This window comes from Paramisgurnus dabryanus, chromosome 18 (genome assembly GCF_030506205.2).
Source record: "Paramisgurnus dabryanus chromosome 18, PD_genome_1.1, whole genome shotgun sequence".
NCBI classification, from domain to species: Eukaryota; Metazoa; Chordata; class Actinopteri; order Cypriniformes; family Cobitidae; genus Paramisgurnus; species Paramisgurnus dabryanus.
In genome coordinates, this window is record NC_133354.1 from 12,132,788 (window position 1) to 12,159,231 (window position 26,444).

Sequence of the window (26,444 nt, forward strand, 5' to 3'; positions counted from 1 at the left end):
TTTACCCTAAAATTTTACTTGTACAAAATTGTTCCTTAAGGTACACAATAGGTCTTATATGGTGTTATATTTTGTACCCCAAAAGGTACATTTCAATGTTTTGCATACCCATAAATGTAAAAAAAATTAACCTTTGAGGGTACCACCTTAGTGTTTTTATTTTTTACCTTTTTTCCTGATAGTCTTTGTTTTCCAAACGTACAGTTTACCACAGAGTTGTTTTTGTTGGATTCATCAGATTTTAATTTGAATGTTAAAGGGACATTCCACTTTTTTTGAAAATGTGCTCATTTTCCAGCTCCCCTAGAGTTAAACATTTGATTCGTATCGTTTTGGAATCCAATTTAGCTGATCTCCGGGTCTGGCGCTAGCACTTTTAGCATAGCTTAGCACAATCCATTGAATCTGATTAGACCATTAGCATTGCGCTAAAAAATAACCAAAGAGTTTCGATATTTTTCCTATTTAAAACTTGAATTTTCTGTAGTTACATTGTGTACTAAGACAGACGGAAAATTTTAAGTTGTGATTTTCTAGGCAGATATGTCTGCGAACTATACTCTCATTCTGGCATAATAATCAAGGACTTTGCTGATGTAACATGGCGGCAGCAGGCGTAGTGATATTATGCTATTAAAAGTAACCAAGAGGACGGTCGGTGCGTGATATCACCACGCCTGCTGCCGCCATGTTACATCAGCAAAGTCCATGATTATTACCCCAGTTTGAGAGTATAATTCCTAGACATATCTGCCTAAAAAAATGTAACTTTTAATTTTCCGTCAGTCTTATTACACGGTGTAAATGCAGAATTATCAAGTTTTAAATAGGAAAAACATCAAAACTCTTTGGTTATTTTTGTGGTGCGATGCTAATGGTCTAATCAGATTCAATGGACTGTGCTAAGCTATGCTAAAAATGCTAGCGCCAGACCCGGAGATCAGCTGAATGGATTCCAAAACTATAAGAATCAAATGTTTAACTCTAAGGGAGCTAGAAAATGAGTATTTTTCAAAAAAAGCAGAGTGTCCCTTTAAGTATCATGTCTTTGTTCTTTAACTTAAATGTTCTCTAGCTTTGATGTATCCTCTTTGTTTACATTGAAAAGGAGGAGCATATAGACACAAACACACACTCTTCTGGCACTTTCCTTCATCTATGGTTGTGTTGATTGTATAGACAATGACTTTAATTAACGTTGTAATAAAGCAGAACACTGGTCGTGGCCTTTGTGAGGTTCTGTATTAGTTCCACCCGAGCTGCTCCACACAACAGAACAAGCAGAACAACTATTGACGTCTCACACCCCCCCAAACACTCATATGAGCCAGTCACGGGTCACAGACTCTATCCCGCAGGGTCCATGTACCCGTTAAAGGGCTGCGTTAACAGCCTAATTTCAGTGTCGGAAAGAAAAACCAGGGGTCCCTCGGCGACCCAGATACAGACCTAATTACTGATGAATTACTGAAGTCTGAGCGAACACTTCTACAAAGCATACTTGAGAGAAAATGTATTCAAACGGGAAAATTGATGCATATACACTACGGAGTGAAACCAAATCAGAAAATCCTCTTTGCTTCAAAGGGTATTTTTTTAACCAATATGCATGTGGAGTATAATGTGAAATTTCTTTTTCGTGTCAGAAAACGAATAAAGGCAACTTACAATACAAAATGTGCACACAGTATATTGCCAGTTTCCTTAAACATATAAATTTAAAACAAGCATCTTTAAAACATTCACTTATACATATGCACATTTGGAATAGTTTTGGTACATTAATTATGCATAATAACAAATATACATGTTTTTAAAAATAAAATAAAATTATATTAAATACACAAAGCATTTTGGCAATCTGCATGCTACTCATAATTTGATTTTGTAGTCCAGGGGTAGAGAATGGACTACAAAGCAAACAAACCATAATTCCGCTTTTCATAGGATCTATAAACAAAAGTCACAAAAAAGAAAAATTTAACATAGAAAAGTGTGCAATTCATTTATCAAGGGGACTGACACAGAGCAACACAGCAAGCTCAACAAATTGAATGTTAAAGGCAAGGTGATGTATATCAAAATAAATTAGCCTAACTAACAACGAGAATATATGATTAAATAATATTCAAAAAATCTGTCGGTTTAAAGCACAAAGACACGAACACAGCATTTATGAATATTTTATACAGGAAAAAAAGAACGAAACCTCCTTTTGAAGTCTTGAAAGAGCACACACAAAGAAGGAGGGGGCCATAATTATTATAGAAATGTTTTTTGACAGATTGTTATATTAAAGTAGTAGGAGGTTCTGCCAAACAGAGCTAACCACTTCAACAGGAAGAGTCTCCACCTATCAACAAAGCTAGCACTCAAACCGTAAGGCCAAGATCCATTTGACAATCTAATAGTTAGGCGAAGAATTATACGGCAGGGGGAAAATGGGAATTTTCATCACATTCGTGCTTTCAATCTAATCTGTGACATTTAGCACTTGCGGCTATTAATATGCACCGTATATTGCGTGTACAATTGAAATCCAAATCGCTTTTCATTTTCCTTCAAATTGTCAGCCCATATTACGGCGCTCATAAAGCTGATTTCAAATTTATGTTATTAGATGCGTATCGCAATATGTCAGGGAACAAATTTGCCATGACATGCAGCAGACGGCATTAGGAGCTCTGAGCCCTGCCTTTGTGTTTAGTCTCCCTTTGATTAACACACAAAGCACATTATTGCCTCATAATCAAACATCCCTTACACGTTGCATTACCATTTGTAATGATATGGCAACATTCGTAATAAAAAATAAACTCTACAAATCGTAAAACCAGCAGCAACTAAATAAACAAGCTGGCTGCTTTATCATCAAACCCTCCAAATAATATTTGCAGTGACATTGAATGAGATAAGGAATGGAATTGTGTGTAATTATCAGGCCATCTTTATCTTGAGATACCATCCGAAACCTAAGCCAGGGCTGCTGTCTAGCCCCGAGGCGAGCTATCATCTTTAGTGACACTAGAGAGAACCTGGGGCACAGAGATGGGATGTACCGGGGATGAGAACGGACGTGGCGGAGAAACGCAGGAACATTTCCAGAGTCCAACAGGCCCAAATTTGTCTTTGATCACACACGGCTGATTTACACCGATGCCGAAGCACTTGCGCGGAAAGGGGCGTCAGGGTACACAGCCTGCACACGTCTCCCTCGTGGCCCACAAAAAGGGGGTAACTATATTTAACAATATCCACTCAACCTCGCTACCTTAATTAAAATGGGTATCACATACGCGGCTGGGATCCATTGCTCATTACTGTCGTATCTCATTAGAGTCGAGCTCTTCGGAGGGGCTGGATCAGTTTTAAAACAGTTTGCTCTGTTTCTCATTTCCTTTAACACTGCTCTCATCTTCTGTTCCTTTAGGCCACGGAAAGTCATTATTCAGAGATGGCGAGGTGCATGGCGGATACACAGAAATGTTTCTAAAGCCAATTAGAAAAATTGATTTATTTAAACCAATTAAAATCAGCCAAAGGAATGGGTGTGCATTATTTAATAGTGCGGCAACATAATATGAACAAATCAAAAACGCACCATAGAATAAATATTAAACACCAGTTTATTATACATCTTTCTATATTACAATCAGGCTTTTATTTATATTTTATATTTATACATTTTAAATAAAGCTTGGCTTTAAAATAGAGGTCTCTTCAGGACAAAACTCCTAAATGCCTTTTATTAAAAAAATAATAATACAGAATATACATTCACACGTTTCTCATTTCAAGAATTAAAAGGCATTTTGCATCCTTTTTAATATTAAGTGACAGTAATCGATTGTGGTGAGATTGTCGTCTTGATACCCACTGTTTCAGCTGAGCGGGGAGTCACAGAAGATGCAGGGACCTTTAAGTATTTTCTTTATCCAGTCTGGGTCTGCGATTGAAAAGTAAAAAAAAACATTTTGTGTTATCAAGCAATTCATCTACATATGCTACACATTATCTACATAATGCTCAAATCAAAGTGAACGTCTGTGAATTTACATTGGTCAGTGTGTCTATTTGTTGGGAGGCAAATTTGGTTAAGATGGGGTCTCCACTACATATACATGTAATGTGTGTGTGTGTGCAAGGTTCTTACTATCTTCGCTTTGCTGTAATATAAAACAATTTAAGTGTGTGGCGAGCTGTGGTTCTGTCTGAGTGGAGATATGATACAGCATTATGGCTCACCCTCGGGCTCTGGAATTGAGGCAATGCTGTCCTGCAATAGACAGCGACGGTACGTTACACCCTGACAGGCCTGATATGACAGCACACACCTTAGGGAGTGAGAGAGAAAGAAAAAGACGGAGGGAAAAAGACAGTTAGACACATGAACGGCAGCAGCAGGGGAAGGTTTAGATCAGTACTTGGCAGAGATCAAAATGACAGCAATGAAGCAACCATTTCCCTGATAGACCATTAGGGGCAGTAATCTCCATTCAGCCAGACAGATGGATGAAATGTCACATAAGGGGCTTGAAAGTGAGTCTGTACTTTTCGATACCTGCTCAACATCTACATTTCGCCCAATACAGGAACATCGCTTTTATACTACCATCCATAATGGCTGCTTTGTTTGTTCGTATTGAACTTGACTTTAAGTATCAAATAGATATTTCTGGTTAATGGTAGGGCATTGTGTTAAAATTATACTTTGTAATGCACTGTAAAGCCTAAAGTATAGTTCAGTTTTATGTGTACAGTGCACGTGACACTAACTTTTTCATCAGGATAGTAACCGCATAATTTCCACGCACAGTGAGATTTTTTTACCGTGCATTTGTACTCGTAGGTCAAGCACGCACATACAGAAGTATGTATCCCAGGACAGGTATTGCAAAAAGTTGAATGTCTGTGTCTACGCATAATATATAATATATAAATACATGTACTATATCTTAAGGGGCTTTTAACACCTAGTCACTTTATGCATTTTATCTGATCAGATAGCTATCCGATCATAAAAAGACCAGGTATAAATGCCCTCCGAAATGTTTTTGAGACAGATTTAAATCCGATTGCTCAAACCACTTCAGGAGGAGCTCTAAGCCGTAGGTTATCCATAGCATGTGCGTAGCTCTGCGTACACCTCGCAAATTTTTACTCCTGTCAGGTAAAAAAAACTGCGTCGTAGGTATTTCAGTTTGCGACGGTGAAAACAAAGATGGGCCAAGTTGAGGAGTGATTTAACTCAAACTGCAACAAAAGTCGCTGTTTATCCAATGTATTCGACTGTGCATGTACGTTCGCATACTTGCAAAAAACCCACTTTGGATAAAAGTGTCTGCCAAATGCATAAATGTAAGGGCCTTTTTACATCTGGTCACTATATGGGTTTTCTCTTATCAAGTATTTGTTAAAACTGTTCCATTTACATTTGGCCACATAAATGCATCTTGGCAAAACCGATATGAATTCGATCTTTTACTCCCGCCAAAATGCAAATACACTATTAATTACTCCGCCTTAAAAAGGTCAAGATGACGTTTATGCAACAATAGGCAGCACTTACTTTATGTACAGAGCAGCATGAAAGTGGCAGCGCGATGGTTTAACGTACAGGTCCATGATGGGGAAAAGCGTTCACAAAACTCTCTCTCAAAGTTTTATTTCTTTGTTTAATATCATTCGGGTTTGTCATTCGACTTTTTAATTGGTTCTAGAAAGCTTTTACCAGCTGTCATAGCTCCATAAAGCAATAAGCGTGTCGTCTGTGTTTCTTTGCCTCTTTGCCGACTAACTTCCAGGTGATGTGAATGCGTTTGGGAGGAGTTAAGGGCTTGTTATTGTTATTCGTAGGTCCTACGGCGTAGCCGCAATGGCGTAGGTTCCGCAATGGTTTTCATTTATACTTTTGCGTTGTTGTCCGAGTCGACGTGCAAACACGCGCAGACCGCTGGTAGGCAGTATCCACGCGTGTAACCACAGTAGCAGCGCGACCATAAATGAAGAAGCAGCTTGGCAAGTAAACCCACAAACGAAGAAAAAACAGCAATTTGTCGTGTATGTTTTGAGAAGACCAGCAGTGATGGAAGTAAATAAACAGCGACTTTTGTTGCAGTTTGAGTTAAATCACTCCTCAACTTGGCCCATCTTTGTTTTCACCGTCGCAAACGGAAATACCTATGATGCAGTTTTTTTTACCTGACATGAGGGGTTCTGGTGGACCATTCAGAGCGCCATTCAGGTGGACCATTCAGAGCTCTGCGTGCATCTCGCAAAAATTTTGCGAGATGCACGCAGAGCTACGCACATGCTATGGATAACCTACGGCGTAGAGCTTACGCATGACTATAAATTGGGCTTTATGCGCTGACCTATGTGATTTCATCAACCTGATGTATTTACACTTGTCCAGTTTCATTTGAAATGCATCCCAGACCTCCTCCTGAAGTTGTTTGAGCAATCGGATTTAAATCTGTCTCGAAAACATTACGATCGGATAGCTATCTGATCAGAGAAAATACATGAAGTGACTAGGTGTTAAAAGCCCCTTAGGATATAGTACATGTATTTATATATTATTCTGCAGTTTTTTTTTACATTATACGCTTAAACGTATGTTTTAAAGTGATATTGACATTTTCTCCTTTTCTCCTCTGAGGTCATTAGTAACATGATGACAATATGGACACATTATTCATGACATACAAGTTACAACTAACTGTAACAAGAGTATGACATGTAGCCTCTGAACTGTTACCTGAATCATGAAGAAACCACAAATGAACAGTGTATATAAATTAGACTTAAAACAATATTAAAATACCCAGATTTATTAAACATGCTCTAAAAACTAATTTATGACATTGCATGCCAAAACAAGCTGCTAAACTGTGCTTTTCTTTAAAGTTATTTTGTATATGGCACACAGACAGAATGATGTCAGTTACTGTCATCTGAGGTTATAAAACCCTGGCACTAAATTGATATACTGTACCAAATTTAGACCTGTACCTGAGCCATCTGTGCCCATTCTTACACTCCGCTTGTTTGTGGCTTGTGAAGGGCAGAACTTCCTTACAGAGACTACAGTGCTCTGGAAACGTTTGCTTGTTCATCTTGTTCATTATATGACCTATTAGTACCTATAAAGGTCAAGTGGGAAATCAGATATGTTATTACACATGTAAATGGATATTTCAAAAATGTAAGTGTAGGTTATCCCAGCACATCTGTACTATTTAATAAAACATTAAAAGGTATTTAAAGGTAAAACATCTGTCAATGTGAGACAATTATATGAGAAGTAGATTCACCTTGGCAGCCCTGTCTTCATTAGCCGGGTCATTTGTGAGAAAGTCACACACACCTTTAGTAGGTATACACGTGTTCTGTGTGACACAGGTGCGTAGGTACACCTCACCCAGCACCCTCTTCATGTTCTCGCGGATCAGGTGGGATTCCACCTCTTCGATCCAGCCGCTGATCTCCCTCAGTCGTTCCTCATTGGGAGATTTATCAGCATCCCCCTGCCTGGTTTCATCTAAAGCAGACGTGTCTGCCATCTCATCTTCCTCACCCCCACCTGCTTCCTCTTCCCCAAGTAAAACTTTACCATCCTTATGGTTTGGCTTCCAAAGGGCTTCCGAAGGGGTCTTCTGCATGGATTTGTGGAGCGCTCGGAGAAGGAAGAGCTTGAGCCTCCATAGGTATGTGGACGCTTTGGATCCTTGGAGCTTCTCATCCAACTCCTTTTGGAGGAATTGAGGAATGCATTTGTCCTTCAGTACTCGCCAACGCAGCAGATCCAGCAAGTCGGTCTGTATGAAGAGGTTCTGTGTTTGAGACTCAAGGAGTTCAGCGGACGCTTCGTTGGGCGTCTTGAGGGTAATGAACTGCACCTGGTAGGTGCGGCTGATGGGGTGGAGCCCATTGATCATACCCTCACTGCAGAGCAGGGCTAGGTAGGCACCATTCGGACTGACTGATATACCGTGTATCCGTCGCCCCGCCACTCCTTCTGGCAGAACAATCTCCTGCTGTTCGAACACCACCGCAACATCTGTGAAAACGGGTGTGAGCTTTTTAACCGTACCATCTAACGAGCAGGTGAAAATAGACCCATTTTTATGACTAACAGTCATGGATACAATAGGGGTGAAATGAAGACCCGTGACGTGGGAATTGTGAACATTGAGACCAGCTTTAGAGATAAGCAACAGGCACCAGAACACATAGCAACCACGTGCAGCCACCACAAGGCTGCAGTTGCATTTCTGGTGCGGGTGGAAGAGAGTGATGCATTTGATGTTGTGAACCGGTATCTGGTCCTCATCCTGCCACAACACCACAGGCTGTCTGAGGGTAAAATAACCCTTCACCGCTTTAAGATTCACCGGCAGGATCTTTACAGGCCCAACCAAGCTACCCACAACCAGTCCGCTCATTTTTCGCCCACCGTGCTCATATTCCCACCAAGAGAGTACGTTTGGGGATGACACCTCAGACTTTATGGTATTGCAGGAAAGCACTGAATCCTTACCCCTTAGGGGTAAACTGAAATGCCACACAACTAGATCTCCGTTCTCCATAAGTACAGCCAGAAGAACTGCGCCAGTGTCTTTACATTCATTATTGGTCTGAACCTGTTGCGTATTGCACAGGCCGGACCATTCCATGCACACAGGTGTCTGCATGCGAAACCGTCTCTGCAGCTCTTCCAAGTCGTCAATGGAGCTTGGAGGCGATCCGTCATTCTTTGCAGAGTAGTTTCTGGACTTTAACATTTCACCATAAAGTTCTGTAAGGTCCAAGAGAGGCGTCCACTTCAAATGCTTTTGACTGCAGTGGATTGTGAGCCGATTGTCCAGGGTTAAAAAGGCAATAAGGCAGCGGCCATTGCTGTCACAGCCTAATGGTGACCAGCTGGTGTACTTGACTCCATGGATGCGTCCACTTTGAGGGTTGATGACTCGGTCCATCATAACCATTTGGCTAACTACTGGATCTTTACTTCTTGCAAATTTGTCCCTAACAGCCTTTACTTCCTTTTCTGGGCCCACCTATAAGAAAATCCATGGTTATAAATACAGATTCAGCAAATAGCGAATATTACATACACACACTATCAATTTAAATTGTTTGCACATCCAAGTGCACATTTCTCGTGATCTTAAGCTTAAATACTTAAAGGATTTGTCCATTTTCTTTAAAAAAAAAAAAATCTAGATAATTTACTCACCACCATTTAATTCAAAATGTTGATGTCTTTCTTAGTTCAGTCGAGAAGATGTTTTTTGAGGAAAACATTCCAGGATTTTTCTAATTTTATGGACTTTAATGGACACCAACACGTAACAGTTTTAATGCAGTTTAAAATTGCAGTTTCAACGGAGTTTCAAAGGAGTCTAAATGATCCCAAACGAGGCATAAGGATCTTATTTAGCGAAACTATTGTCATTTTTGACTAGAATAAAAAATATACACTTTTAAACCACAACTTCTCGTCTATCTCCGGTCCAGTGACGCGCCAGCGCGACCATACGCAATCTGTCATCACGTCAAGAGGTCACGGTAACGTATGCGAAACTACGCTCCAGTGTTTACAAGTGTGGAGAAAGAGGACCGTTCCGACGTTGTTGTATGTCGAATGATACTACTTAATGTCTTTGTGTCAGTTTATTGTTTAAAATGGTCCGCAAATGTGCGTTTCATATATATAACACGTGACCTTTCCACAGCATTACGCAATTACGTGAGGTCGCGCTGGCGCGTCACAGGACCGGGGATAGACGAAGTTGTGGTTTAAAAGTGCATATTTTATCTTGTCAAAAATGACAATCGTTTCGCTAGATAAGACCCTTATGCCTATTTTGGGATTGTTTAGAGTCCTTTGTAACTCTGTTAAAACTGCTGTTTTAAACTGCATTAAAACTGTTACTTGTTGGGGTCCATTAAATTTAGAAAAATCCTCGAATGTTTTCCTCAAAAAAAAAAAAACATAATTTCTTCTTAACTGAACAAAGAAAGACATCAACATTTTGGATGAAATGATGGTGGTGAGTAAATTATCTTGATTTTTTTTAAGAAAATGGACTAATCATTTAAAATTATATTTGTAGACATATAGCACATAGCCTAATATGTGCATATGTTTACATGTTTTTGGAAAACTTCAACTTGACAAGATGACAGTTGTGAGATAAGTTGGATAAATAGTGAAGGAAGAGCAGCCAAAAAAAGAGCAGGTGTTTCTAAACTTAGTTTAATATTGTGCATTTAAATAGGTTAACATTTTACATTAAACATTAATCTGTTAACTTAGTTTAGTATCAAAATACCTATACCTAAAGTATATATTTATTATAAGTGTACACCCTTATGTCGAGATACTGTAGTATACCCAAGATACTGTAGTAAATAATGGGGTACTTTAATATTTATCATCATGGTATGGTAAAAGTATGCTTATAATATATATTATATACATATAATTGTTTGGAATTGAGCAACAAAGGGACGCACGTGAGTGGGAGTGCGTGCGCGTGCACAGTACCTTGAGTTCATGCGCGGCATCTGGTACCGGGATGTGAGTGCGGTGTAGCACGAGCTCCTGACTGAGACTGTGTACATCACACACAAGTTCAATGAGAGACACGCTGGTAATGCTGCAGGCCGAGAGCCGGTGATCATCTGACCATGACAGCGGCTCCACACCGCTCACCGCACTCAGCAACTTCACCGCCGGATCCCGCGCCACCACCGCCCCTTGTGCAGCCCATAAATCATTGTCCGGTGCCGTTTCGTCCGTAGACGTTGTGCCCACTTGCTCAGAAGTACTGTTTGAACTCGATGCCGCCATTTTTCTGTATGAAAACAAGCACCTCTCCAGGAAATTACGGCACCGGAGGAGGCGGGGCTTCATGAGCGCTTTGTTTGGGTTGCCAGATTGACAAAAGTCGCTCTTATGGAATTAAAAAGGTGAAAATTAAACAATTTAAAAATATTTCAAATATATTTTTATTATTGTTACTGTTTTAAATCTTTCAAAACACAACTCTTCATTAGGCTACACATCTGACAAACCCGTAACTTGACAACATTTAAACGTTTTTTTTTATGTTGCTGGGTATTATGCTTATTGTTGGCTCTTACTTCTAAACTATTCTCGTATTAATAAAACTGTATTTCAATAAATGTAAATGTAAATAAAACATTTTATAATTTTTATCTATTAAATTTACCATTATTTGTGTAAATAAGTGAGTTATTGGCATCAGATACTTACACAGATCAGATACCTATAATAAAAAAGTTTTTGAATAATAATGTTATTTTAACTGCCTTAAAATTAGGCAGAGGGCCAGCCCCAGCAGGCTGAGTGTTTGTTTGTTTACATTACAAATGTCATACTAAAGTGTATAGCATCTTTCATTTGATATACTGGCATAAGCCGTCAACTGAAAACTCAGACACTATTCATCTGATGTCACGGGACAGGAGAAAGATCATTAATTGGCAGGAGCATATGAGAACGGTCACGAGCCCTAACTGTGTGACTACTTACGGGATATGAGTGATTAAAAGCCACATGCTTTGATCTGTCCAGATTGAAAAGCCAAGCTTCCCTTTTGTTGAATTCTCTCTCTAGCAATGCATAATGCCAGTCAGAAAAAAAACAAAGTAGAGTTGTCAGAAGTGTTTAGCAAAGCGGACGTTTCTTCTGTAATAAAACAAATCGGTACAAATCTATAAAACAAACATGTAATTGTGGCACAAATATTTTACTCTTCCCTTCATCTATCTGTCATTTGTATCAATAATAAGATGAATGTGGGGCTTTTGTGTATTACAGTCTTAATGAAGCATGTATGGTATGAATATTTCAGTGACCTGCTGTGCATAATAATCTGGGTTTTGACACAAGGGTTTTGACACAGGTTTGTGGGATTGTTCGATTAAAGATTCATCTGCCCTTGTCTTAGATTCACTTCTTGCATTTATCAGGCCTGGTCCTACAGGGCTTTTAGGAGTATAAGAACACAATGCACTTATTTGTTCCTTTCAGATTGGAAGAGCTATTTGTTTTGCATATAGTAATTCTGATAGATACACACTGTACAAAGTTTGTTTGCTCCAAAATGCTCTCAGTTCGTTTTTTAATATGATTACAATTGCGGCATGTTACAAAGTGTTGGACAATATCAGTGCAGATAGTTAAACATTAAAGGGATAGTTCACCCAAAAATAAAATTTTGTCATCATTTACTCCATTTCATGTTGTTACAAACCTGTCTAAATTTCATTATTCTGATGAACACAGAGGAAGATTTTTGGGAAATGTTTGTAACCAAACAGTTCGTGGATCCCATTTACTTCAATAGTATTTTTTCCAGTTATGGAAGTGAATGCGTGTTTATCAGAACAAAGACATTTATGTGGGTTTGTAACAACATGAGAGTGAGTAAATAATGACAGAATTCTTTTATCTAAAGATTCTAGAATATTTTGACAAATAATTAAAGTAAAAAAATAGCCACCGCAGTCCCTGGTCCTAAAAATAGGACTGCTGAATTTGATAACTTTACTAAAATATTAAATTTTATACATTTTATAAGCTAAATATTATATCAGTCTTATACAGGTTTGGAGTTTATTTTTATTTTTATAGTGAACTACACTGTCACTGGCGTTGTACCCTAAGTTTCCGTTTAGGGATGCTAAACAATTAATCGTTAGCAGAATAAAAGTTTTTGTTTACATCACATATGTGTGTAAACTGTGTATAATAAATATGTATATATATATATATATATATATATATATATATATATATATATAAATATGAACACATTCATGTATAATTTTAAGAATTTTTTTTATATATTAAGTATTTATATATAATATAAATTATACATAAATATACAAATGTATATACACATGTAAACATTTCTAAAACATATACATGAATGTGTGTACATTTATATATACAAAGTTATTATACACAGTTCACACTCATATATGATGTAAACAAAAATGTTTATAACGATTAATCGCGATTAATCGTTAAGCATCCCTATTTCCATTTTGTACTTTTACAGGAATACAAAACAGAATACAATTTGGGTAGATTACTGTACCTTAGGCGCCTACTTGTGAAAAAAAATTGTCAAAATACGTACCCAGCTGTCACTGGGGTGGGCAGTACCCTTTAAAAAGGTTCTAATATGGACCATTAAGTACAGATATGTAAACATTTAGTACGAATATGTACCTTTGAGATACTAATATGTATTTTTGAGCTGTATGTAAGCTCTCTTTGGTACAAATATGTACCTCCTGAGCAGAGCCGATCCTGGCCTTCTGGGGGCCCTAAGCAACTTTGTGAGGGGGCCCTGTCATCGCGTTAATAAAAACGCATTCACTGTCTCTGCTTAGAGACAAAATTCAAGACTAAATAGGAATTTTGTGTTCTTAATCTTTTTACTTCACCTTAATGGCGCTTGTCTTTCCTGCTCTGGGCGGATATCTTTAATATCCGAATGAAGACACATGTTGATAAGCGCGTCAGCCGCATGCGGAGCTGCATGGACGGAGATCAGACTGCTTGTTATAAGTTCGAATGGCTCCCGTGGCACAATAATGTCACTCGCCAGCTGGTATGTGCAGCGCTGCATAAAGTTAAGAACAAGGGGGCCCCCTAGTGGTGCGGGGCCCTATGCAGCTTGCGTAGCGTGCGTATAGGGCGGATCGGCTCTGCTCCTGAGGTACTAAAATGAAATCCTTAGGTGCAAAGCTGTACTTTTTGAAAGGGTACCAACCCAGTGACAGCTGGGGTAAACATATTCTGACCTTTTTTCTGACAGTGTATGGTGAACTATACCTTTCATTTCAGAAACTTACTGTTAAAGTATACACAAATTATGATAAATAATAATATAATTTAATAATTTTAAAAGTGTAATTCTCTACATGTAATAAGATGATTTTCTTACTTATCACTGGCAATGCAACTGTCCGTTATTTACATGCATATACATTTTACATGCATATGGCATTATTTGCAGGGTTGCATTAATAAATACCAACCTGTGCATTTTATATTGTTACAGTTGCAGACCTCTCCTCAACCGAGCCATTTGCACATATCCAGCCCGAACTCTTATGGGAAACTGTGACGGATGGTTCATCATACTTGTTTTAATTATTCAGCTGTGCAGACAGCACCCTTGGGAGACTTGCTGCGGCGCATTACAAAAAACACACATTCAGTGATATAATCATAATGATGATAATGAAATGTATTTAGAGCACATCAGTGCCTCCCTCTCTCACTCTCTCCCTTATCCTCTCGCCGCTCTGGTGAGAAGATGTGAGGATTGTCTGACGCAGAAGAAGGGAGTTTGCTGTGCACTGGCCCCCAGTGGCTCCTCACAGAGGCCTGCGGTGCCCTGCGCGATGGCTCACCGGAGATTAGCCGTCAGAGTGGAGGGTTTTGCATACCTCATGTGCCGTCAACTGCGAAGGCTTACCTGACAGGTGTTGCTCTCGCTCAGATCTGCTGTGTCCTCCTGAGCTGAAGCTTCTGTGGGGTGCCTGTGGGTAGGAGAAAGCTTCCATCCTACTGTCAGTCATCACAGGTCACACAGCCAGACCAAAGCCAAATCTCTCCTCAACAAGAGCCCCGTGATTCCGATCAGTGTGATGCAAAACACCCTGAGGGCTGAGTCCTTGTTGAATATGTCATTGAGCGTTTCAAACTTTTGGAGAAAACAAGGTTAATTCAATTAAGATTGGTGGTGCATGTAAGAGATTTATTATTATGTGTTGTTTTGCAAGAGTGTTAGAATGTAAATGCTTGCAAATATTGGGATTTAAAGGGGATTGACATTATTACAGTAAAATCCTTTTCTTTCTCTCTTTTTAGAAAGCTGATTCGCTTATGTTTGAACATCCTGCAAGGATTTGCTCCCATGCACACAAAAGAGCATCACTGAGGTCAAGCTCTGATGTTGGGCAATAGGGCCTGGCTGCTGGCTCACACTCAGCATTCCAATTCATCCCAAAGGTGTTCATTGTAGTCTAGGTCAGGGCTTTGTGCAGGTCAGTCAAGTCCTTCACCACCAGAACTAATAAATAATTTCTTTATGGACCTCGCTTTTTGCACAGGGGCATTTACATGGAACAGAAATGTATCCTGTGCTACTAAAAATGTATGTGTTGCTTGATTTTTATTTCTTTGCTAGGAATGAATGACGATGAATTAACCAAATCTGTTAATAAGAACAGATTTAGTCACATACTGTACCTTGGGGCATGAAGTTTATATAAGTGTGTACTCTTTATACTTCCAACAACACTATTTACTCTGTTGTGTATCTTCGAGTTGACCTCTTTATTGTGTTTGTATACACGTACACTGGAGAGTTTGTGTAAAATGTGCATTTGAGTGGTTTGTATACACGCTGTACTGTATTAAAGTCAGGTTGCTGTCAGGTTAATCTAACTTCAGTTCTTCCCAGAAGTGCAGCAAATTAAGAGAAACAGGGACTTAAGGGTGCTAAAAACAGCAGAAGAGACAAATGAATGATCACATGTATGCACAGTGATAATAGATTAATAATTCATACAGCTTTATGATTAATTAAAACAGGCCTCAGGTCCTGTGGCAGATACAGGCTGAAACATACACTGACATTCCCATGCGATACTCTAAACATCTGAACTCTTTTCCTTCTTCTGCCTTCACTCCAGGTGGAGGACCTGTTCAGATATCTCCAGTGGCATGCTGTCAGGGGACAGTAAGTGCTTGCTTTTTTCTTTTTGAGACTTGCTGGTGCATTAAAATGCTGTATTTAGTGCCTATTTATAGCCAACAAGACATATAGACTTATGAACAAATTATGTTATTTACTGACCTCACCTTTGCTCTTTTTGTGTATAGTTAAATCCTTAATTGCTATGCATCTAATAATAATTTTACTTAGTGCTGCTCTATGATGTCATTTATATTGTTTTAAATGCTATATTGTTTTGCCCTAGCGTAAAACACTGTTCTGCTTACACGTTTAGGAACTTTGTGTATCAGCACTTCTTAGGATAAATTACGCTTATAAGGATTATATTTGGATAAAAGCATCTGCTGTTGAATTAACACATTTTTTACTTGCATTCATTCTTTGTTTGATTTCATACTGAGGCCTGGTCTCACATACAAGGCTTAGCTAAAGCCAGGACTAGGCCTTAGTTAAATTAAAGGAAAACACCACAGTTTTTTATATTTTACTATGTTCTTACCTCAACTTAGATGAATTAATACATACCTATCTTTTATCCATGTGGGCACTTAATCTTTGTACAACGCATCGTGAATGTGTTAGCATTTAGCCTAGCCCCATTCATTCCTTAGGATCCAAACAGGGATGAATTTAGAAGCCACCAAACACTTTCATGTTTTTCCATATTTAAAAACTGTTACATGAGTAGTTACACAAGTAAGTTTGGTGGCACAAAATAAAACGTGGTGATTTTTTAAGCAGATACCAAATTAGAACTTTATTGTATTGCAGAAGAGCACTTAGTATGCGGAACTTTGACCTCGGGCGCAGTAATATTGACGGAAGTTTGAGCGAGAGGGGAAGTAGTCCGGAGTGATGCTGTTACTGCGCGCCAAAGTCGAAGTGTTGCAGACTAAAAGGGATCGCACACCGGCCGTGCCGCTTCGTGTCGCGCCGAGTCGCGTCTAAGACAACTCGGAGGTATTGTAAACCGGAAGTGCACATTAAATAGCGCGAGCTTCGTCAGATAACGTCTACTTAAAAATGAAAAATATACGTTAGCAGCCAATGTTAATCGTTAATGATTTGGGACAAATAGGATGTTATTTAATGTTAAACTATGTGAGTGGCGCTGTGTGACGCGACAGGGATTTGAGCAACTTCCTGAGTCACAGCTGGGCGGCGCGGACAGGCGCCACCTGGCGGTGCCGGTGTGCGTATCCTCATAGAAAACAATGTGTTTGATTTTTTTAGAACGGCGCTGCGCGGCGCTGAGCGGCGCGGCCGGTGTGCGATCCCCTCAAGTGCTCTTCCGCCATACAATATAGTTCTCATTTTTTATATGCTTAAAATGTGTCTAAGAACATAGTAAAATATTATGCATCGGTTATAAACATGCCTTAGAAAAAGATGTAACCGGTGTGCATCTTGAGACAAATCAATAGCATTGGCATATTTTAAGATCTGTCAATGCAAGTTATTTTTAGTTGAATAGTTTTAACATGTGTTTTAGTCTAGTCTTTTAGCCCTAAGCATTGTCTGTGAAACCGGGGGTGAGTGTTTTTACAACAAAACACAAATAACTATCAAAAATCAACTGCTATAAAAACCCAATGCGACTTTTACATGAGATTATCAATTTTATTTTATATTTATAGTGCAGTTTTGGGGTCAACATGTGCATGTAAGCGCTCCCAAAAATGATAAAAGGACAGAGCAAAGTTGTGAAATGTGCCTAGCTTGCCGTTAACTATGAACTAAGCCTGGCTGGTGAGCTCTGGTCCTGGCAGCTGGTGTTGGGCAGGGCATGCCCTGTGGCAGTGCTAGGGGAGGGCCGGGAGGACCAGGTCCTCGGCCTGCTCTCACCCTTGTCTCGCCCGTGCTAATGGAATAAAGCTGGGCCGCCCATATGGCACTTGTGGGAACAGTGGGGCTCTGGAGGCTGGCATAGAGAGCCACCACTCTCCTGTTAGATATTAAACAGGACAGGTCCTCACCGGGCTCTGCCCATAGCCGGACAGTGTAATGGATGGGTTTGGTGATTGGACAGCACTTGGAGCGGCCTGTGTGAACCCACCAATGAGTAGAGCCAAATTGCAGCTGTGGACATTCAGGCCTGGAGAGTGTCCTTGACTAGTTTTATTTTACTTGAAAACACATTTTTTTAGTGGCTATGTGTGCTAAAACTGAGTTCAGAAGAGATATCCCAAAATCGATCTGGTGCCTGACCTGGTATTGGATTGGTAGCATCTACTTTGTAGTCTGCCTTGAGAATGTATGACATTATCAACAAGTGACTTACCAGTAAAGATTTTCCATCTTGAATCAAGGTGATGATGATGATGATGATGATGCATAGTCCGTTGTGGTTTGAGAGTGGTAGTGAAAGCCCAGCAGGACAACAGAACGTCCTTCAAGGGATGCTCAAGGAAAAGTTTTCCTGCCAGAATCCATCAAGGAGAATGTGGATCAGTGCAGAGAGTGGACTGCAATGGGGAGAATCAATACACTTGGAAAAAATTCTCACTGTACGAATTTCTGTTTTAATGGATAAAACTTGGCCAGGTATGGCATTGCAAGATGGAGCAACAACATAACCAGAGCGAACACTCACCCATTTTTCTTTTAATGTATTATACCACACACAGTTCATAAATGGATCTTGCACTATAGCAATTTGTAACCCCCCTTAAAAAAGAAAGCAAGTCATTATAAGAAAGTCAGCAAAAATTCTCTTTTGACATAATGGTGCCTCGTTTTCATGTATGAATATTCTTCCTGTGCATGCTTATGCCAGACTGCAAAACAGGTCACTCTCCTTCCTCTCCTGCCACCAACCTTCCTGGATCTGGAACAAAAGCCAACCTCCCCCATCTCTCCCCCTTTTCTTTCCTGTCTCTCTGTTTTATTGGTGACAGCTGCCGCGAAACAAACTCGCGGAGTGAGAGAAATGATGTGTCAGTGGAAGGTCCTTTAGCCCGCGCTGCTAATCTGTCACACGCGGTTTGTTGTTTACCGGTCCTCGGTCTCGCTGACCGGCCGTCGCCGAGCATAGCGCCGTAATGGCGACAGATGCTGACCCGCAGAAGTGTGAATCTTGCCGATTTCCCCCCGCTGTCAACCTGTAAATTACAGCTATCGGGAGTAATTAGACCCGATAAAACCCTTCCAAGCTTCGCCCCCCGCATATCGCCCTGACTCACTCTCTCTATCTCTCTCTCTCTATTGGCCTGCCAGTGACACAAGATTGGGGGATTTGAGAGGCACAAGGTTGCTGGCATTGACCGATCTCACCGTTAACCTGTCTCTGACACTTTCTCCCCTTATTACTCTGGCACCGCCATCCTCAACAGGCTGGAAGGGCCAGACACTAGAAAAATACAGACACTGCTTCACAAAACCTGCATCTTTTTCACGGTGCTATTTTCCTTTAGGGTTTTTTGCAAGGGTAATATCTGTTGAAAAAGTGCCACTTGGCTCAGTATACAAGCGGATTTTTGGCATGTGGTCGAGCACAGTACAGTGAATGTCACTGCGGCCATATCGTCCACCCTAACTAAATACTGGCCATCAAAGTTTTTCAATTTTCAATCACTACTTCCAAGTGATATATCTGTTTGTTCTGACTAAATGAAGGCACAAATGTTTCAACATAAATCACGATGTTGTTATCGTCTTACATGTTCAGAGAAAAAAAGCCATCTCTATGCTACTATTTAATTTTTAATATTAACTCTAGTTTTAGCCTGAGCTCTGTCGCGTTCCTTTTTTACTAGATCCTCTCAGTTTGAGCTTTCATTGACATTTGCAAGATATTTTTCAGATGAATGTTGCTTAAAATTTTACAGATTTAATGCCGCCATCTAGATGACATGTTTAAATTTAAAGCAACTTTTGAAGAAGCTACAACTAGTAGCCAGGTCCTCTTCTTTCTGTTTAAGGATGTGATGCAAAAGTTCCCTGCAAAATTCGACCCCAACAAGCAAATTATAAAGATAGTGCTGGGGGAGGGGGCAGTTTTATTACATTTTATTATTTATATTTAATTCTGTGTAATCAAACCTCAGAAAAATGTAGCTACCAACCAACAGCACTACAATGTAGACTGTTTTATGTCATGAATTTTCTTTGGGTGGGCCACGAAGGGATGCACCCTACACAAGGGGGGGGAGGCGCACGCTGAAAAGTTTGAGAAAGTGCCCAGTCGTGGCTTGGAGCTCAGCCCTCTGCCCTCTCCATGTCCTCCTCACAAGTCCCCAATGTACGTCACTGCCTTCTGCTGCCAGGCCCGGCCATGAAAATCCGAGTTCATGGCCCTTTAAGTAACTCACCTAGTGCTAAAGGTCACACAGCCAGGTCTTGTCATCCCCACCCTCTCTGTCTCCCTACTCACTCTTCCTCCTCCTGCTCTGCCATCCCTCAGTGCCCACTTCCTGACCATCAGAGCCAATCGCCAACCGCCTTTGCCTCCTCTGCCACCAATGCGGAGCAGCAATCTGTCACCCAGGCACTGGAGGACGCCACCCTGCTGGCCCCCTTCCGCACACCACCGTAATGGCCCCTGGCATCCCTCGAAAGGAAAGTAATGGACAAAAAACGAGAAAGTGATGGGGAGGGTGAGAGAAAGAGAAGTCGGAAGGAGTAGTTAGTGTTAGAAGCACCCTTCACTTCATGCCCCTACCTGCCCCTGCCTGCGCACCTCCTCTCCATGAACCTCTTGCTCATCCCCTGCACGCATCCCACTTTGGCCCCGTCGCTTTGCGCGATACTTCAGTGAATAAATGAGTCGTTTTAATCCGACTGACAAGCTGGCATTGCCCAGCCCTGCCCTCCATCTGTACTGGCCGCCAGCTCAGCGGCAGGCCCTGGGCAGCTCCATGTGCCAATCCAACACACACACAGCTTATCCTGGCGGCCGCTTCAGAGACAGACGGGATAGAGCTCCATGCGGCTACTACCCATCCACACCAAAAAGCTATTTATATAAGAAAAGGATTAACTGTCACAATCTTTGATGGACAGCAACATGGATTGAAAAGAGGCTTGTTAATTATTCATTGATTTCTGCTGGGTTAGGCATCAAACTTGCATCCTGTGTGTTAAGTTTAAGGAGTCAGACTTTAGGGAACGAGTTTAGGGAAGGACAAACTTTTAGCGCTATTGTTTAAGTATTGCTATTTGAGTATTTATGTGTGAGTGTTCATTTCATTTGACACATTAGGTAAGGATTACATTTTTTCATGCAACTTTTAGAATAATGCTGATAGGTGTATAAAGTATTGATAGTTTTATTGCGTTTCTACACCTTAAACACGCAGAACACATATTTTGAAATGACGAACCACACACATGACGGGCTACATACATGTTGTGACGAACTTCGCATCGTGCGCCCTCGAAAAAAGAAGTAACCGGCTGCCACTTTCTACACCCCATCCAGAACCCTACGGTCAGCAAATGAAAGATGTCTTAAAGGGTTCAAAATCACGATCCTGCTCATTCACCTTAACCGTTCCTTGCTGATGGAAGAATCTCCCAACCTCTGTCTGGTCAGCCACATCTCTCACAACAATTAAAAACACATCTCTTCTGCAAACACTTGACAGGAACATGTTGAAAGCCCTGCCTATTAAAAAAAATGACTTATCTTCTGTCTCTCTCTATACGGGTCTCTAATGTTTGGTGGAACTTTGTAAACTAAAAGGGACTTGTATGGCACTTCTCATGGTTTTGCTTTCCTATATGGCATGGTTTTCCTCGCGTTGGATGGCATCTGCTAAATGTAAATGTTAATATACTTAATTATACCAAGACGTACATGAGTGGGGCAAAGCAGCATTTTAATTTACATTACATGTAGGCCTATATGTGTGTTCACTGGGATCAAACCCATGACCTTTGCATTGCTAATGCAATGCTACCAACTAAGCTACAATAAGAATGTAGTGCTTTTCTAAACCAGGGGCTAAAGAGTACAGAACAGCACAAGCTTAATGCATGAAAAATAGTCTAACCCAGATTCTTATAGAATCAAACGTCCTATTGCCTCCACTCAGGGGTTAATTCTGCTCTGTTGTCCTTGGCACACTATGGGCATACTGCAGCATGGCATAGTTTTTCTCTCTCTCTCTCTCTCTCTCTCTCTCTCTCTCTCTCTCTCTCTCCTCTATCCTCTATTCTCTCCCAGCAGTGGGGGGTGAACAGAAACACTGGCAAATGGAGGCGCAGAAACCCTCTGCTCCATTTCTGCTCTCCACTTGTCTCTCTGTTAGCCGTGCTCCCTCTTCCTCTTGGCCAGGTGGCACCTCTTAAACATGGCCCAGGAACGTTTGAGTGGCCGATTAGGCATGGGGCTTTTCTCCTGCGTAGCCGTAATGAGTCAGGTGAGAAAGGGTGCACTCTGCGTCACTTATCACCCCTGTTGTGCCCCTACTTCTTCCCTGATTCAAGACCAACTTCACCAATCATCTCTTTATAGGAATAGTTCACCTAAACAATGAACAAGTGAGCATTTACATAGGATGGTGACTAAAAGTTTACAAATAGAGCATTGCATTAGTGAGGCAAAGATCATGAGTTTGATTGCATGAATCACATCTAAGTCCGTTTGGAAAAAAGCATCTGACAAAGGATAAATGTAAAACCAGTGTTGAAAAGATAAGCATACATCCCTGCAGAAAAAAACAATAAAACCATTACAGAAAAGTCTAATGGTTTCCATTAAAATACCAATAGGAACCATTAGCTTTAACCATTGAAACCACTACACTGTAGTGTTTTTTGAGCCATATTCCATTAGAACCAATAAAATTCCCAATAAAACCAATAGAATTTCTGCACTCTCAGAAAAGAAAGGACATAATTGTACCTTTAGGGGTACAATGGCTTGTCACTGGGGCTGTACCCTCAAGGGTACAGTTTTTGTACCCTTGGCAGAGGGTACAAATTTGTACCCTTGTGATTTGTACCTTAAGAGACCAGTTTTGTACCTCTGGTGACAATTTTGTACCTTTATTTAACAGTACAAATATGGACCCTTCAAAAAGGGTACAAAATCGGCTTTGACAGGGTACACTCATTGATTATGGTTTTAAAACTTATACATATATCTCAATCTAAGTACTGTAAACTTTAAATTATAAGTGCATATGACTCAATATATTTGTGTTGGTTTAGCCAATCGTTCAGCGTAAAGGTACATTTTAAACATTAGTATAAAAAATGATAACAGAAAAGATAAAATACACAGTTTATTGAACAATCATTTATTTTACAAAAGGTTTAGATATAAAACAGAAGTGTGCTGTTCAGTCCAAATTCACAACATTAAAAACTAATATTACATTTACACTTTACTTATGAAATATATCAAGTATTCCTTTATGGCTTTAACAGACTGTCCAAACAGAAATATTTTAAAACAAAATCAATGTGCTGTTCCTTAAACCAAACGACATTTAAACATTTTTAACAGGGCCACATCTGTCCTTGCCAAGCAGTGAGAAACACACAAATATAAATTTTTTCCCTGATAAAACTGTGGTGTACTCACAGCATAATGAGTAAATGAATAGGTCCATATGGAGTAACATTTCTTTAGTTTTTGTTGTGTTAATGACGGGTGGTAGACGATAGTCAGTCAGCCTCCTTAATGGTAAAGATCGAAAACTGCTCTGGGCATGTTCATACTTATCTGTGAGAAAACACAAAAATATGAATACATTTTCCACTGACAGAACTGTGGTATACTCACAACATAAATAAATGTGGTACCTTTAAAGTTTTTGCGTGTGAATGATGGTTGGTCGAGAACAGTCAGCCACCCTCAATGGTAAAGATCCAAACTTGCGCGGGAAACGTTTGTGCTAAACTGTGAGAAAACACACATAAATATGAATTAATTTTCCACTGTTTGGTTGAGCAGACAGACAGACAGTCAGTTAACGTTAGTCCTTACTGAGAGAGAAACACATAAATATGAATTATTTTTCACTTACATAACTGTGGTGTACTCACGCAACATAATAAATAAATAAATGTGGTAACGTTACCTTTAAAAGGATTCTGTGTAACTGACTTTTGACGTTTGGTGGCGAGTAGACAGTCAGTCAGTCAGTCAGTCAATCTCCCCCCTGACTGAGAGATTCAAACTTGCGCAGGAAACGTTTGCGCTAAGCTGTGAGAAAACACACATAAATATGAATTAATTTTCCACTTACAGAACTGTTGTGTACTCACTTAACATAATAAATACATTAATAAATGTGGTAATGTTACCTTTAGAAGGTCTTAAATGACTGTTTGGTTGAGAGCAGACAGAGAGTCAGTTTACGTTAGTCCTTACTGAGAGAGAAAACACATAATATATTTTTAATTTTCCACTTAACGTTACAGAACTGTGGTGTACTCAAACAACATAATAAATAAATTAATAAATGTGGAAAAACGTTACCTTAAAAAGGTTTCAGGGTAAATTACTGTTTGGTGGCAAGTAGACAGTCTGTCAGTCAATCTCCCCCCTGACTGAGAGAGATTCAAACTTCCACGGAAAACATTTGTGCTAAACTTTGAGTAAACACACATAAATATAAATAAATTTTCCACTTACAGAACTGTGGTGTACTCAAACAACATAATAAATAAATTAATAAATGTGGTAACGTTAACTTACCTTTAAAAGGTTTCTTGGTAAGACGTGTAACGTTATACAGTCTGTCAGTTAATCTCCCCCTGACTGACTGAGAGAGATTCAAACTAAACTGTGAGAAAACACACATAAATATGAATTATTTCTCCACTTACATAACTGTGGTGTACTTAATGAACATTAACCAGCTCATAAAAATGAGTCTGAGGAGTATGAGGCAATAGTGCTGTGTCAATATCGCGTTGACTCGTCTTATACAACTTTACACAAATAACCGTAACCGAATCAGTATTAAAATGAAGAGCCACGACAAACAACACATTTTTAAAGTTTAAAAATGTTTTAAAGATGATGAATGAGTTTCCAGTGCTTACCTGTTAATGTTCTTTAAGTGTCTGTCGTCCTCCTGCGCTGCTTTGTGAAACTGACTCCGACCGTGAGATGTGGGGGGATGGGCGCGTGTCAAAATAAAAGCGCGGGTTTTTTTCGGTGTGTGTGAGGGATTCAGTTATTCAGTATTTATTCAGTTTAAATAATGGTTAATCAATTGCAGTTTTTGAGTTCATATCACAGTTTTTATTAAGTGAAATTAACTTTTTTTTCATTAAAATTTAAAATTAAAATTTAAAATTAAACACACTGTCAATGAACTGAAGAAAACTAATACTACTTCAATACCCATGTGTCCAACTAAAGGAAACAAAAATTGACACAATAGTTATTTACGTTACTCACCAGATTTACAGCAGTTGTCTAGAACAACAAATAAAAAAAAATGGCAAGAGGCTGTCTCTTAACATTGTACCTTATCCTTTAAAAGAAATGGTACAAATATGTACCTTTTAATGCTTGGGAACAAATATGTACCTTTTAGACCCTCAAAAAGGTGCATACGTGTACCTTGAGGTCCAATAATGAGCCCTATGGGGTACTTTTGTGTTGATTGTACCTTGGGGGACAGAAATGGACCCCTACTGTACCCCTATTTCTGACAGTGTGTGATGGTGTCTATTGGTTTTTTAAAAGGGATGTGTTTGGGATACTCAAGTGCTGGTGTCCCCACCGAGCTTAAGCTTCGCTGTTTGACTAGCATTATTTTGCTAGCTATGTATAGGTCCACCAGCTAGACCATCATGGACAAGCCTGGAAATTTATGCTGGTTTTCTCAACAGGGATGCCATCATATCAGCACGGTTTCAAGCAATACTACTCCAATGTGACACTTCCCGTCGAGCGAGTGACGGCTTAGCCTCGCAACAGGAGATTATGACTGTTTGAGTAGCCAGTGCTAAAGCACAGCTGGTGACTTTCTGCCTTTTGATGATGGGTGTTCACATCAGAAGAGCTTGTAAACAGCAGCGAATGTTTAACTGCCTTTTGTTAAAAAGCTGATCTGTCCATATTTGCGTGGCTGCAACGGCACTCTGCCGCAAACGGTTCGCTAAACTGTCCGTTGTTTGTTTTAGTATGAGAAACTTGTGGTAAATCTCAGTACCGTTGATGAAGCTCATATAACAGCCATGGCGTGCTAATGAAGCTTTTTGAAGTACGGCTATAGAAGCTCTTTTCCTTTATACTGACATCCAGTCAACTCCCAGAGACCAAAATCTGCATTAATTGATTATTTAGGTTAGCACCAGACCACGACAGCTGCGTAGCAGCGGACTCCAAATAGAAATAAATCATTAACTTTTTTTTCAATTAAGTAGGTTAATAACTGAAAACGGTCTGTAATGTTTTATTTAATTTTGGGGCAGGGACAGCGGAACGGGACAGCACATGTTATGGAGGGCTGAAGGAGGCGCAGAGAGCTTCGTTTGCTCCGAAGTGTAGACTCGGAGAATGATAACCGCCCCTTAGGCCATTCCATATTAAACAAGTGCTTTGTAAGTGTGCCATCATTACTATTCATCACAAATAAATACTTAAGCACAGAGAGCTTAGTACCCCGCTGTTATACAGTTCTCCATTATTACTGTGGCCTGGCCGTCTGGCTGCCTCGGCTGCAGTATGCCCAGGCT

The 26,444-nt window shown here is 39.9% G+C and overlaps 1 protein-coding gene and 1 long non-coding RNA gene across 2 annotated transcripts; both read right to left on the reverse strand.

Moving 5' to 3' along the window:
- Window positions 1-1,982: 1,982 nt before the first annotated feature.
- Window positions 1,983-10,976, reverse strand: gtf3c4 (general transcription factor IIIC, polypeptide 4). The gene is made up of 5 exons (XM_065244186.2): window positions 10,556-10,976; window positions 7,317-9,062; window positions 7,015-7,145; window positions 4,246-4,334; window positions 1,983-3,946 (listed from the first exon to the last, which is right to left on the reverse strand). The coding sequence occupies exons 1-5, from the start codon at window positions 10,922-10,924 to the stop codon at window positions 3,882-3,884; spliced, it is 2,400 nt and encodes a 799-aa protein (XP_065100258.1). The 5' UTR covers window positions 10,925-10,976; the 3' UTR covers window positions 1,983-3,881.
- Window positions 10,977-22,619: 11,643 nt separating this feature from the next.
- Window positions 22,620-25,175, reverse strand: LOC135721847 (uncharacterized). The gene is made up of 7 exons (XR_010521604.2): window positions 24,798-25,175; window positions 24,448-24,535; window positions 24,229-24,341; window positions 24,054-24,119; window positions 23,828-23,952; window positions 23,550-23,646; window positions 22,620-23,469 (listed from the first exon to the last, which is right to left on the reverse strand). It is a non-coding gene; the product is annotated as an uncharacterized lncRNA (long non-coding RNA).
- Window positions 25,176-26,444: the final 1,269 nt, after the last annotated feature.